The sequence below is a fragment of the Pistacia vera genome, unplaced genomic scaffold, assembly GCF_008641045.1.
Source record: "Pistacia vera cultivar Batoury unplaced genomic scaffold, PisVer_v2 Contig548, whole genome shotgun sequence".
Taxonomy (NCBI): domain Eukaryota; kingdom Viridiplantae; phylum Streptophyta; class Magnoliopsida; order Sapindales; family Anacardiaceae; genus Pistacia; species Pistacia vera.
In genome coordinates, this window is record NW_022196388.1 from 57,532 (window position 1) to 73,122 (window position 15,591).

At 37.0% G+C, this 15,591-nt stretch overlaps 2 protein-coding genes across 3 annotated transcripts; both read left to right on the forward strand.

Annotated features, from left to right (window-relative positions):
- Window positions 1-130: 130 nt before the first annotated feature.
- LOC116107758 (NADH dehydrogenase (ubiquinone) complex I, assembly factor 6-like) lies at window positions 131-1,722 on the forward strand. Of its 2 annotated transcripts, none has more exons than XM_031394052.1 (2): window positions 131-327; window positions 404-1,722. In XM_031394052.1, exon 2 carries the CDS (start codon window positions 464-466, stop codon window positions 1,367-1,369), a length of 906 nt encoding a protein of 301 aa, XP_031249912.1. In that variant the 5' UTR covers window positions 131-327; window positions 404-463; the 3' UTR covers window positions 1,370-1,722. The 2 variants fall into 2 exon arrangements, with proteins under 2 accessions (XP_031249912.1, XP_031249911.1); XM_031394051.1 differs by having other exon boundaries at window positions 442-1,721.
- Window positions 1,723-2,821: 1,099 nt separating this feature from the next.
- On the forward strand, window positions 2,822-13,488 carry LOC116107760 (vacuolar-processing enzyme-like). Its single transcript, XM_031394054.1, has 9 exons — window positions 2,822-3,097; window positions 3,166-3,330; window positions 11,546-11,702; window positions 11,957-12,042; window positions 12,116-12,315; window positions 12,478-12,526; window positions 12,632-12,841; window positions 12,949-13,152; window positions 13,242-13,488. Exons 1-9 carry the CDS (start codon window positions 2,912-2,914, stop codon window positions 13,422-13,424), a joined length of 1,440 nt encoding a protein of 479 aa, XP_031249914.1. The 5' UTR covers window positions 2,822-2,911; the 3' UTR covers window positions 13,425-13,488.
- Window positions 13,489-15,591: the final 2,103 nt, after the last annotated feature.

Consider the following 15,591-nt stretch of genomic DNA (forward strand, 5'->3'; position numbering starts at 1 on the left):
TTTTTTTAAAGAAAATTGGTTTTAGTTATTTAAAACAATTTAACAGTGTCAAACTTACGGATGGAATTTTGGTAATAAGGAGAAGAAACATCTTTTTAATTTAATCATCAATTTGGGGTTATCCACTCTTCCGTCCAAGTCGCTTACCCAAATTGAAAACCCTAAAACTAACCGACCCCCCTCCCCGCACCACTGCAAACCCAAATCAAGTCAATCTCCCGAAGCCGCCTTTCTTTCCCTTCCTCTCCAATCTCTGCCCCTCTCTCCCTACCTAATCCAAAGCCGCTGCCCATATCAAACACAGAGCATCGCGGTCCTGTATATTTGGTACAGTCTTCCTTCCCTACTCAATTCTCGTCAACCTGTTTCAAAAAACATGGCTGATCGTATTTCTTTGATTCAGATGATTATTTATTCTTGAAATGTATTATGCATATGTAGGAAAAATCACAAGAAGGATTTGATGAGTGGTGCTTCAAGTAATTTACGTGCAGCTTTCTCCCACTGTGTGCAGCAAGTGCGAAATTATGATTACCATCACTACCTCTGCCTCCTTGAACTCCCCACTAGTATGCGGAAAGCTGCATTCGCACTCCGGGCCTTCAATGTTGAAACTTCCAAAGCTATGGATGTCGCTTCTGATCCAAGAATTGGTCTCATGCGCCTTGTTTGGTGGCAAGAAGCCATAGACAAAATCTATACTAATAAGCGAATTGAACACCCAACTGCTCAGGCTCTTGCATCGGTTGTATCGGAGTATAAAATTAGTAAAGGATGGCTTAAAAGGTCCGTTCAAGCTCGGATTAATGATGCAAATAGAGAGGCTACGGACATCCCAGACGACATTGAAGAGCTGGAGAAATATGCGGAAGACACTGTATCAACGCTTCTTTATATGACACTGCAAGCGGGTGGTGTAATGTCCACCGCTGCTGATCATGTAGCATCTCATGTTGGTAAGGCTAGTGGCCTTCTTTTACTTCTTAAGTCCTTACCTTATCATGCTAGCCGCAATCGTCACTTTCCTTATATACCAGCAAAAGTGGCGGCAAAACATGGTTTGCTGGTTAAAGAAGGGGATCGGTCAGAAATCCGGTTGGATTCTCGTGAGGGGTTATGTGATGCTGTTTTTGAGATGGCATCAGTAGCAAATGTTCATTTACTTAAGGCTCGTGAATTAGCTGGAAAGGTGCCTGATGAAGCTCGCAAAGTTCTTTTGGAGGCTGTGCCTGCACAAGTTCTTTTGGATTCCTTGCGTCGGGTACATTTTGATGTGTTTGATCCAAGGTTATCACAAGGAATTCTGGGTGTTCCTCCACTATGGTACCAATTGAAACTGAAGTGGTATTCATTGAGGGGGAAATACTGAAAATTTTCATTACTGGGTGATTTTCCTCGGTTATGAAGTGGAGGTTAAGAGGGTTTGTTTTTTTAATTACAATTTTTTTAATAAGAGAGTGAAATATTAGTGATGCACCGGAACTGTTAGGCTGAGTAGACTTAGACACGTAGTTCATGTAATTCACTGGTTGGGATGGGAGGACTAATAAGCTTTGTTTTGTAGCTGGACAAAACAACTTGCGGCTTGATATACAGTGAAAAGTATCTTTGTGAAGGCATTGTATTCCAGTCTTTTTTTTTTTTTTTTTTGGTTGTTTTGCTCTTCTCAACTTTTGGTTGGAATGTAGTGCTTCCAGTTTTGAAGACTTAGTTTTTGATACTTCTGGCGAGTTGCACTTGCAAGAACCTTTTATGTGTTAAACTATCTGAAATTCTGTGAGGGTTCTCTAACAAGAGTCTTCTATATATATAATTATATATATATATATATATATATATATCATCACCTTTGTTTCGTGATTAATGGGTTACATGAACATTCCTTCAACTTTAGGAGTTTTCTAAGAGTCATTTGTCCTTGTTATGCATAGTGCAAAATTCACATGACTGCATTGCGCTTGATCAATGTTTTAATAATCAACCCGGGATGAAACCCGGCAAAGTTGTTGGGTCTCGGGTTGCTGGCGGTCAAACCAAGAGTCAAAAAGTTTAAAAATTCAGCAAATACACCCTAGAAATTACATTAAGGTTTTCAATTGTTCGTGATCATCATTCAATTTTTAGAGTTTTTCGGTGAATAGAAAATGAGTAACCCAGTCTGTTAAAAGTGTGGGTCTTGGTTGAATCGGTTGAGCCAGCTGGTCAGGTTTTAAAACTCTGTGCTTGACAATTGTAGCATTGCTCAATGCTGATAGTCTTGGCAATTTGACCATTAGCCTTGGTAGTTCAATAAGGAATGCAACAACCAAAACCCTATTAGTCTCGGCCCATTTTGGCCATTAGCCCACTAGTTACCCCATAATGATGCAACAATCAAAGTGAGATTTTGGTATTGCATCATTGAAGGATTATAGTAAGTAATGGACAAAGAACAAGTGATGATTTGATCGTTACAAACACAATAAAAATCATCGATGAGACAACCGATGGCCTATCAATCTCACAGTGCGCGGTAATAATCAAAACAAAAGAATATCATTTAGATAAATACCCTTCTGGGTTTCGTAAGGAATTGGTGGCTTACTATACACAAGCATACCAGAGCTGAAAACGCTGCCTTTTAACCTTATAAAAACTGCTTTCCCTATCAGAGAAATAAAAAAATCAATTAGTAGCTGCAAAGATTCCCATAAGTTAAGTTAACACCCAATTGTCAACAGTAGAAGACATTTGGACCCACTTTTCTGAGTGTGTCCAAACGTGTCAATTTTTTCTTTTTGCGTGGCTGATGGCATCTTTAGTTTTAAGTTTAACACCTCCACTTAAGCCTTAACATTTCTCCTTTAAGCTGTCTCTCCTTTTCTCTACCTATACTACTTTTTCTTCACCATCACTGATTTTCTCAGTCTCTATGGCAACCCATCGTTTTTTATTCCTTTTGTTAGTTTTAGCGGTTTTTGGAGGTGGTGGGTTGAACCAAAGGGAGTCAGCAATCATAAAGTTGCCAACAGAGAAAGAAGAACCGGCGGAGGAAGTTGGAACGAGATGGGCTGTTCTAGTGGCTGGATCATCTGGTTATGGAAATTATAGGCATCAGGTAAAAACTTTTAATTAAGACTAGTTTTGTGTTTTGGGTAATAAAGTGATGGAGAAGTTGTTATACAGGCGGATGTTTGTCATGCATATCAATTGCTAAGAAAAGGAGGATTGAAGGAAGAGAACATAGTGGTGTTTATGTATGATGACATAGCTATGAATGAGCTAAATCCAAGGCCTGGTGTTATCATCAACCATCCACAAGGTGAAAATGTTTATGCTGGTGTGCCTAAGGTAATTTTCACAATCTTATAATTAAATCACTGATTTTTTTAATGTGAATTTGTCAATGATAGAGTGTTGTGCTGCGTGAGATGGTTGGATGCCTTTCTTTTTTTTCTTTTTTTTTTTTTTTTTGACTTTTTGCCACTTGCCACATATTGATAGTGATGTGCATTAATCTCAATAAGATAAACACATTTATTGTTGTTACTTGTTAGTCCTTCCAGGCATGTAATATTCCTAGGGAGAACGATTTTTCCCACCCAAGTTTGGTGAAACGACTAGAGGTGGAAATTTTGGGTCGGGTTAGGTGGGGCCCTAACCCAGCCTGAAAAAATGCGGGTTAAACCCGACAATAACCCCTAGCTGGTCGGGTTGCACAATGGCAACCCGCAACCCGACGGATTGCTATTTTGTCTCTTTTGCAAGAGACCCGGTAACCCGTCGGGTTGGCTATGTGCAACCCAGCGGGTTGTAACGGCCAACCCGTCGGGTTACAACAGCCGGGTGGGTTGGCCGAAAAAAATAAAAATTTTTATTTTATTTTTCAAATTACCCATTTACCCTTGAAATATAGCCATTGGAGGGGTCTTTTTCATCATTTTTCTTTCCCATTTTTTCCTATAAATTGGTCCTAAACTCTCACAAAATCTGAAAATTTTCATTACTGGGTGATTTTCCTCGGTTATGAAGTGGAGGTTAAGAGGGTCTGTTTTTTCAATTACAATTTTTTTAATATGAGAGTGAAATATTAGTGATGCACCGGAACTGTTAGGCTGAGTAGACTTAGACACGTAGTTCATGTAATTCACTGGTTGGGATGGGAGGACTAATAAGCTTTGTTTTGTAGCTGGACAAAACAACTTGCGGCATGATTTTCAGTGAAAAGTATCTTTGTGAAGGGATTGTATTCCAGTCTTTTTTTTTTTTGCTGCTCTTCTCAACTTTTGGTTGGAATGTAGTGCATTCCAGTTTTGAAGACTTTAGTTTTTGATACTTCTGGCGATTTGCACTTGCAAGAAGCTTTTATGTGTTAAACTATCTGAAATTCTGTGGAGGGTTCTCTAAAGAAGAGTCTTCTATATATATATATAATCACCTTTGTTTCGTGATTAATGGGTTACATGAACATTCCTTCAACTTTTAGGAAGTTTTCTTAAGAGTCATTTGTCCTTGTTATGCATAGTGCAAAATTCACATGACTGCATTGCGCTTGATCAATGTTTTAATAACCAACCGGGATGAAACTCGGCAAAGTTGTTGGGTCTCGGGTTGACTGGCCGGTCAAACCAGGAGTCAAAAAGTTTAAAAATTCAGCAAATACACCCTTAGAAATTACAATTAAGGGTTTTCAATTGTTCGTTGATTATCATCCTAATTTCTAGAGTTTTTCAGTGAATAGGGAAATCGGTAACCCAACCCATTAAAAGTGTGGGGTCTTGGTTGAATTGGTTGGGCCAGGTTTTAAAACTCTGTGCTTGACAAGTGTCGGGTCTTGGTTGAACTGGGCCAAGTTTTAAAACTCTCTGCTTGACAACTGTAGCATTGCTCAATGCTGATAGTCTTGGCCAATTTGACCATTAGCCTTGGTAGTTACAAATAAGGAATGCAACAACCAAAAACCATATTAGTCTCGGCCCATTTTGGCCATTAGCCTCACTAGTTACCCCATAATGATGCAACAATCAAAGTGAGATATTTGGTATTGCATCATTGAAGGATTATTAAGAAGTAATGGACAAAGAACAAGTGATGATTTGATCGTTACAAACACAATAAAAATCATCAATGAGACAACCGATGGCCTATCAATCTCACAGTGCGCGGTAATAATCAAAACAAAAGAATATCATTTAGATAAATACGCTTCTAGGTTTCGTAAATTTACTTACGGAATTGGTGGCTTACTATACACAGGCATCCTAATCAGCCAGAGCTGAAAACGCTGCCTTTTAACCTTATGAAAACTACTTTCCCTATCAGAGAAATAAACAATCCATTAGTAGCTGCNTCGAGTATCAATGAGCAACTCCGCTCGGCTAACAATCCTATCCTACACACCCTTTTGTCACGTTTGGCCATTTACATGGAAGGGTTGTTTCGTTTTTCACTTCTATGGACCCGTTTGGATGGGGGGAATATTAGATAATTGAGGTAATATTTTTTAAATTGAGCAACTGATGATATGCAGATAATCCAATTTTGTGTCCCATGTTGCCCTTAAACAGTTGAGTATTTGGTCCAAATTACCTTTATATTTTTTAAGATTTACAAAACACCCAATCAACTCATGCAAACCCTTTTGTCCTAACCTTTTAAATTTTTTGGACAACATTGCCCTTATTTTTGTCATTATTTACAAAAATATCATTGTACCCAAAACTGGCCACCATTGCTAGTTGTCGTTGACCATCGCCAGAGGCTGCCAAAAGTCGTCATAATAGACTAAGATCGGTCGTATATGGCTGGCTTTTCCCCGATGAGACCTTTTCCGGTCATGGATCATAGATCCATGGTTGGAAACGGTGAGATTTGGCCGTGAACCTAGCCATTTCACGGCCATATCTGTGGCATTGCTGACATCACGACCAGATTTGTGGCACTGTCAGCTTCACGGCCGGCGGCCATCGATGGTGATGGCAGGCTACTGACAGTGGCTTGGGGTGGATAAGAGTGTTTTTGTTAAGTTTAAAACGTTTTTGATTGTTAGAGTGTTTTTGCTAAATCTGAAAAGTAAGGGGTTAAAAAAATTATTCAAAAAATAATAATAAAAAATATTATTATATTAATATTTAAAAAAGAGGACAATTTAATAATCTATATAACATACCCACCTATTTATCCTCCCAACCAAATATATTATTCATTAATTTATTTGAATTAACTAAATATATTTTTTAAACATTTATAATAATCTTTATATAATATTTTTTATAATAAAACATTATATAATAAAACACCAACATTAACCAATGATAAAAAGTAGACAAAACATTTACCCAAGAAAAAAAGAATCGTTATGTTGATGAAAACATGAATTTGTTTACTTTGTAGTACAAAAAAGCAGATGGATCAGGGGAGAAATCACAAATACTGGACCAGATTACAGAGACAATGAGGACAGGAATCACTTAGACGGGAGCATTGAAATGATTGGAGTGCTTCTATATGGACCAGAAAGTGGGTGGTGAACTTTATTCTGTTAGAGCACCTGGTTTGCCCTTGTTGATGATTGGCAATGCTTGAAATCAATGGTAATATTTATCTTTTCATTGATTGATTCGTTTTATATGTTATGTATATGGAAGAATTGAAGTGATTGTTGTGTGAATTTAAACAGGTTCGTGTATTTGAAACACTGTGGATCAATAACACAATATGGAATGAAACACATGAGGGCATTTGCTAACATATGTAACAGTGGCGTCTCACAAGGACCATGGAGGAAGCTTGCGAGGCTACATGTAGCGGCCAGACCTGAAGAGATGGCATCCTAGGAACCGGGGTTATAGCGCTTGAGAAAGTTGAATATTCAGAAACATTGATGTAAATAAAAATACTTGTTTCTAGTGGTTACTGTAGAAAAATACTATCCTTACAAAGATAATAACAAGAGAGCTACAAAGTGACATCTAGGAAGGAAAAAACAGAAACAAAAAAAAAACGGAAAAAAAAGGGAGGGAGAGGGAGAGAGAAATCATGAAGATGAAGGGTGGAAATGTCTTTGTATGACCTCTTTGTTTTGTCTTTGTAAGAGTAGTATTGCTCTTTACTGTGTCTGTGGTACTGTGTGTAGTAGTCATAGCTTAACAAAAACAGTGGCTACTATTGTATTTGTGGTGTAATATAGTGTTTTCTGCGGACTGTTGTTGAAATCTACAGCTCCAAGTTGTTAACAAATGCCGTGAGAAGTGGGTGGCTGAGATAATGCTCTGTTCTGAAGTAACATTAACATAGATTCTGAACTTGGATAAACATTAGAATGTTGGCCTTGAAGCCAATTTACCATATGCATGAAGTAGTAGAATCAAATCTTTGGTTCATCCACTTGGAAAAAGATTGGTGTGTGCACCTAGTACGCTTTCAAATCAACGATGAGTCATATTTTTATCTCAAAAGATTTAACTAAGATGACTCATTTGGCGACGAGTGTTCGCTTAAAAAATATTACATTTAAAGGTATTTTAATTTATTTCAGAATCATCATTTTCTTATCTATCTAATTTATTTCTATCTTTTTTTTTTTTTCTAATCATGGATGAGAATAATAAAATTAATTAATTAATCGTGCTTTTTTTTTTTTTTTTTACTCTTATTGTTGTTTTTTATCGACTTATATCACTTTCCTCCCTTGAGGTTTACTAAAAAACCAAAATGTCACCTGCTGTTACAAAAACCCCTAAAACCTCCCTTTAGTTTCGAGGATGATCAAAAGCCTCCCCTACACTAGGACTGTAATTGAGTTGAGTTGAGCGAGTTTTGAGTTTATGAACTCTGCCAATTACAACAAAATTGAGCTTGAGTTGAGCTTGAGCTTGACAAGCTTGGAAAACCAAGCTTGAGCTTGGCCGGCTCGATCATGTAAACACCCCACTGAGGTACGTAGTTAAGATTGATGGAAGGGTTCGAATGTTTATCGATTTATCCTTAGTTGAGTCTGTATGTTGTTGTTATTGTTTGGTTTATCCTTGGATGAAAAGGTGTATTGGTTTGGTTGAGTGTTTTCCTTGAAGGTTAGTATGATTTAGCAAATTTAGGGTTATAGTCTCGCCGGGGGCGAAGGAGTTTTGTCGCCGCGGCGAAGAGGGAGTGCTCAACCCGGGTGGCCTCGTGAGTTTTCGCCGAGGCGAAGAAAATAGCTTCGCCGCGGCGCGAAGACTCAGCTGAATGTTTCCCTTGAGTTTTTGAGATTTCTCTTTTGAGACTCAATGACCATTCTACCCCTTTTTAGCAGGAAAAGTAGGGAGTGAATTGTAAGGAAAAATCATGGAGAATAGTTTGGTGGGTGTGTTGTGAAAGAATGAAAGGTCTTAAATGGAATTTCAAAGAGTGAGTAAGGGTATTTGGGAAAGAGTGGAGAAAAATATGTGATATTAAGGGTTAGCTTTAGAAACCCTTCATTTTGTTTTTCACCACCGCCTCTTTCATCCCCTATTTCTCTCAAATTTTTATCCAAGATTCCAAGGATTCTTGAAGAGCTTTTGACTAGAATTTGTTACAAATTGATCCTAAGTACTAAAAGGTAAGATTCCTTACTCTAGAAGCAAATTTTCATTTGTTGAAAGAATGGATCCTTATTAAGTTTTGTATTGAAGGTTAAGAGAAAGTGTTAAGCCATCAAGAGTGGAGAGTTTAAGTGGGTTCTATTTGTGTCCAAGGTAAGTAAATCATCTAAGTTGTGATTATTTGATTGAATGAGGTGTAGAGAGTTTTAGATCTATGATATGCTTGAAATGTGTATGTTGAAATGAGTTGATGAATTCATGAATGGGTTCAATGTTGTTACATGAAGGATTTTCCACCATGAGGAGGGTGGATTGTGTTGTGAAATTGTGGGAGAAGTATGGGTAGAATTAGAAGTAATTGGAGGAATTTTGAAGTGTGTTTCTTTGCAGGATGTGTGATGATTTAAAGGAGTTGAACTCCAATTTTGGATGGTTAAGAAAGAAATTGATTAAAGTTAGAATAGAGTTTATGTATGCACACATATGTTTGATGAAATGCCTAAAAGAACCAAAGTAGAATTAGAGAACCTTACCTTATGCAACGTAGCATATTTGCAGTTCATGATGCATATAAGGAAGATTTATGCATGAGTCATCCATATGCATATGTTAATGAATAATTACATAAGAAAGAAATATGGAAAATGAGAAGAACACTCTAGAATAGAGATAAAGAAAGAACAAATTCTCTTAGAGTAAAGAGAAAGAAAGAACTAGCACTAGAAGATAAATGATTCTAAGTGCTATAGAAAAGAAAAGAAACTAGGTTGTGCGATGGGGAACTCGTGAGTATAGAGTTATCCTCATGTAAACGTTATGAGAAAGAACGGTCTCCGCCATGAGAGAGCGGAGTGCTTGTAAATCGCTATGATAAGGACGATCTTCCGCCATGAGAGAGCGGAATGCATGTGATCCGTTATGGAAAGACGGACTCCGATGAGAGAGCGGAATACACGTAAACCGCTAAGAGAGAGAGAGAGCGGCTTCCGCCATGAGAAGGCGGTATGAGATTGAGAAAGAGAAAAGAATAGAAAGAAAAGAAAGAAAAAAAAAAGAGAAGTTGAATTAGAATTTGATAAGAATACAAAGAGAATTGATGAGTAATGCACGGGGATGATAGCGTAGTAAGAGCGTTTACTTACTGGGCATCTTTGTGCTCACTCCGTTGTTTCCTGTTGTACAGGAAATAGTGGAGGACTTGGTCGGATGGACGCGGCAAGAGGGGAGATTTGGCTGCACGTCCTTGTTCGTTTGGTTCGAAAGTCCTTGTACATATGAGTTTGTGTTGTAACGAATGTGATTCTAAGTAAAGGAAATTTTTGGGCCCATTGTTTGATAAATATGCTATCTTTTATAATCGATTATGAATTGATAGAAAGAAAGTAGTTGTTACAAATCAAGCTCGGTATTGTAGCATTGAGTTAAAAAGGATAGGATAAGAAAGTCCAATGAGCTACTAGGAACAAGCCACGTGAAAATGTGATTTGAGGTGATAAGGTTATGAGGGAAATTCACTATGCAACAAGCTTATTATTGGGCCCAAAGCTTAAAGGATAAAAAAAAAAACAAGTTGGCTAATAAGAACAAAGGGAAATCTAAGAATAAGTGGAGGGAAATTCAAAAACAATTCAAACCAAGTAGCAAGACCTAAAGAACAACACTCCATCTGCTTGAAAGAACGCCCGCAACCACTATTTCAGCGACCAGATTTTCATACTTCCAAAGAGAAAAACTCAAACGAAGGAAGATCCAATCAAACTTGAATATGTGTCAAGGAGACACATAGACACAAAGACACCCAAGCCAAAGGATAAAAAGGGAAGAATCTCTACTGTTGCATATAGCGAGTCGTTCGCAAATGAACTCGACTTGCTATAAGTTGAGGCGAGTCGATATATATTCTAAGCTCACATCATATTAAAAATTTAAAACTCTCTTCGCTCTTTTTCTCCAGGGCTTTACCTGCTTTTATGATTTTGTCCTCAAAATTCTTTACTCTCAAATTCTCTTTCTCATGTTATTCGCTCTTAAAACTTTTGAAAACTAAAATTATTAAAGTTTTCACTACTCAAAGTGTCACAATTAGTTCTGTTTTTTGTTTTATCGGTCTTAGATATGTGTATAGCTCATTTTAATTTAGTTTATTTTAAGGTTGAATCATATATATATTTTTTTTTGGAAGGTTTTTTATTCTAATTTGAGGGGAAAATACATAGATCTTGTGAGTTTATTTTGTGTTTTGTATAAGAATGAACTTGCTTTCCTAAATTAAAACCTTAACTATATTTTAAAAGACGTTATTCTTCAACTTTCACCCATCACTTTCCCACATTTCAAATGTCACCGTTCAATTGCTCAAAATTATTAGAGTTTTTTTACTATTTCATATTAAAAGTCAACGTAACGTTGACTTGATTTAAGTTTTGGTTAACTTCAGCTTAGGCTATGTCTGATCAAAGTCATAAAAATTTATATTATAATCTTTGGAAGCCAAAAATTAAAAAAAAAAAAAAAATTAAAAGAAGGTTTTGCTGAAGGTTTACTTAACATATTTACTCAAAATTTCGCTTCTCATAGATTTACTCAAGTAGGAAAGTATTGTGTCATTACATTATTTTCTCTCAAGTTCTTGATATTGTATTATTTTCTTTGCTTAAGATTTGGTTATTTTTTAAAGTTTTCAATAGTTGTTTGACAAAAAATGGCGGCGCCGCAAAGGCCTTCCCTCGGTAAAAATCCTGGATCCGCCATTATATATATATCCCTTCCTTCAACAAGTAGTCAATAACTATAAAATTCACTTTATGATTGCATTTCGATTACCAAATCGGAATTATTGTAGAAGTCAAGAGTTCTTAAGTATACTAACTAATTGAGTTGATGAAACCGTGATACGGGATGAAATGTTGAAGCTATTTATTTTTATTTATTTTTCTTTCAAATCACTTGATGTTATAATTCATTTGACCAAACTAAATCATCAGCGGTGCTGATCATGATAGGATTACACTGGCAAGCATGTAACAACTAAGAATCTGTATGCAGTACTTCTTGGTAACAAGAGTGCTGTGAAAGGTGGAAGTGGGAAAGTCGTGAATAGCAAGCCAAATGACAGGATCTTTCTTTACTACTCAGATCATGGAGGTCCTGGGGTTCTGGGTATATCTCAACTTTAAGTTGTCTTTTCAATCACTCCAAATTTAGCCAAATTACTCTATATATGAAGAAACAAATTTAGTTTTATCGTATTATATAGCTACATCATTGGTGATGATGTATCCCCTCTACAAGTTTGATTGAGTTCCCATTTCAACTGCTAAATTGAGGAAGACAATCTAATGAGTGCGAAGCAAGTAACTTCAAAAAATTAGAGGAACCATTATAGCTCATTTATTTTCCGTTTGTGATTGCAGGGATGCCAAACATGCCTTATCTGTATGCAATGGAATTCATTGAGGTCTTGAAGAAGAAACATGCATCAAAGGGCTACAAAGAGATGGTAAAGAGATCATGCTCACTTTAGAAGTTGTGGGGTAAGTTAAAATATATGATTATTGACAGATTTTACACAGGTTCTATACATAGAAGCATGTGAGAGTGGGAGCATTTTTGAAGGCATAATGCCCAAAGATCTAGACATTTATGTCACAACAGCATCAAATGCACAAGAGAGCAGTTTCGGGACTTATTGCCCTGGAATGGATCCTTCTCCACCTCCAGAGTACATCACTTGTTTAGGGGATTTGTACAGTGTTGCTTGGATGGAGGATAGGTATCCTTGTCATTCCTTAAAATTTTAGAAAATGATGTCGTTATTAAACACAATTCTCAATTTTGATTAAACTAGATAAGTCTTTGTATTATACTCACCAGCATACTCCAACATGTTTATTGTGACATCTTTTTACTAAGCTAAAATCGTTATTTTGTGCAGTGAGACCCACAACTTGAAAAGAGAAACCATAAAGCAACAGTACAACATTGTAAGATGAACAAAATTCAGAATCTTTTATGCAGTTCTGACTCAACTTAGCATTGTTCTGAGTTCAAACCCACTAAGTGAAATGGAAACATTACCTTTCATGCAGGTCAAGGAAAGGACTTCCAATTTCAATACTTACAGTGCTGGATCCCATGTGATGCAATATGGAAACACAAGCATGATAACAGAGAAGCTTTATCTATATCAAGGTTTTGATCCTGCCACAGAGAACTTCCCGCCAAATGAGCTTCGGAGTGATACTCAAATGGGAGTTGTGAACCAAAGAGATGCCGATCTTCTCTTCATGTGGCATATGGTACGACTTGCCTCTTTCATGAACTTGAAGTTGCTTCTTGCTTAAATTGGCATGTTAGTTGAATTCGTTAATTGTTTGATGAAAACATGAATTTGTTTACTTTGTAGTACAAAAAAGCAGATGGATCAGGGGAGAAATCACAAATACTGGACCAGATTACAGAGACAATGAGGCACAGGAATCACTTAGACGGGAGCATTGAAATGATTGGAGTGCTTCTATATGGACCAAAAATGGGTGGTGGAATCCTTAATTCCGTTAGAGCACCTGGTTTGCCTCTTGTTGATGATTGGCAATGCTTGAAATCAATGGTAATATTTATCTTTTCCTTGATTATGATTCGTTTTATCATGTTATGTATATGGAAGAATTGAAGTGGTTGTTGTGTGAATTTAAACAGGTTCGTGTATTTGAAACTCACTGTGGATCACTAACACAATATGGAATGAAACACATGAGGGCATTTGCCAACATATGTAACAGTGGCGTCTCACTAGGATCAATGGAGGAAGCTTGCGAGGCTACATGTAGCGGCCATGACCTGAAGCAATGGCATCCTAGGAACCGGGGTTATAGCGCTTGATGAAAGTTGAATATTCAGAAACATTGATGTAAAATAAAATACTTGTTTCTAGTGGTTTTACTGTGTCTGTGGTACTGTTGTGTACCTAGTGTGACATAGCTTATATACAAAAACAGTAGCTACTATTGTATTTGTGGTGTAATATATATGTTTTCTGCTGGACTGTTGTTGAAATCTACAGCTCCAAGTTGTTTAACAAATGCCATGCGAAGTGGGCTGGGCTGAGATAATGCTCTGTTCTGAAGTAACATTAACATAGATTCTGAACTTGAGATAAAACATTAGAATGTTGGCCTTGAAGCCCAATTTACCCATTATGCATGAAGTAGTAGAAATCAAATCTTTGGTTCATTCCACTTGGAAAAAGATTGGTGTGTGCACATAGTACGTCTTTCAAATCATACGATGAGTCCCATATTTTTATCTCAAAAGATTTAACTAAGATGACTCATTTGGCGACGAGTGTTCGCTTAAAAAATATTACATTTAAAGGTATTTTAATTTATTTCAGAATCATCATTTTCTTAATCTATCTAATTTATTTCTCATCTTTTTCTTTCTAATCATGGATGAGAAATAATATAATATAATTAATTAATTAATCGTGTTTTTTTTTAAACTCTTATTTGGTTTTTTATCGGCTTATTATCACTTTCCTCCCTTGAGGTTTACTAAAAAACCAAAATATCACCAACTGTTACAAAAACCCCTAAAACCTCTCTTTAGCTTTGAGGATTGATCAAAAGCCTCCCCTTACACTGGGATTGTAATCAAGTCGAGTTGAGCTGAGTTTTGAGTTTATCAAACTCTGCTCAATTACAACAAAACTGAGCTCGAGTTCGAGCTTGAGCCTGGCAAGCCTGGAAAACCAAGCTTGAGCTTGAGTCGGCTTGGTTATTGTAGCATTGAGTTAAAAAAGATAGGATAAGAAAGTCCAATGAGCTACTAGGAACTGAAAAGGTGATTTGAGGTGATAAGGTTATGAGGGAAATTCACTTATGCAACAGGTTATTAATTGGTCCAAAGCTTTAAAGGATAAAACAAAAACCAAGTTGGCTAATAAGAACAAAGGGAAATCTAAGAAGATAAGTGGAGGGAAATTCAAAAACAAATTCAAACCAAGTAGCAAGACCTAAAGAACAACTCCACCAGCTTGAAAGAACGCCTGCAACCACTATTTTGGTGACCAGAGTTTCATACTTCCAAAGAGAAACACTCAAACGAAGGAAGAAGATCCAATCAAACTTGAATATGTGTCAAGGAGACACATAGACACAAAGAATACTCAAGCCAAAGGATAAAAAGGGAGGAATCTCTACTCGTTGCATATAGCGAGTCGTTCGCAAATGAACTCGATTTGCTATAAAACGAGCCGAGTTCGAGTATCAGTGAGCACCTCCGCTCGGCTGACAATCCTACCCTACACACCCTTTTGTCACGTTTGGCCATTTACATGGAAGGGTTGTTTCGTTTTTTACTTCTATGAGCCCGTTTGGATGGGGGAAATATTAGATAACTGAGGTAATATTTTTTAAATTGAGCAAATAACGATATTTGGTTGATTTGTAAAAAATTATTCTCATAATATTTTATGACAAACAGTGACATTTGGGGGGTAAGTTATTGGGAGTATTACCAATTTTGTGTCCCATGTTGCCCTTAAACAGTTGAGTATTTGATCCAAATTACCTTTATATTTGTTAAGATTTACAAAACACCCAATTAACTCATGCAAACCCTTTTGTCCTCACTTTTTAAATTTTTTGGACAACATTTTCCTTGTTTTTGTCATTATTTACATAAATGTCATTGTACCCAAAACTGGTTACCATTGCCAGTCGCCGTTGACCATCACCAGAGGCTGCCGAAAGTCTTCATAATGGAGTAAGATCGGTCGTCTATGGCTGGCTGTGCCCCGGTGAGACCTTTTTCGGTCATGGATCATAGATCCATGGTTGGAAACGGTGAGATTTGGCCGTGAACCTAACCATTTTACGGCCATATCTGTGGCACTACCGGCGTCACGACCAGATTTGTGGCACTGTCAACGTCACGGTTGGCGGCCATCGATGGTGTTGGTGGGCTGCCGACAGTGGCTTAGGGTGGGTAGGAGGTTAAAAAATTATTCAAAAAATAATAATAAAAATAATATTATATTAATATTTTA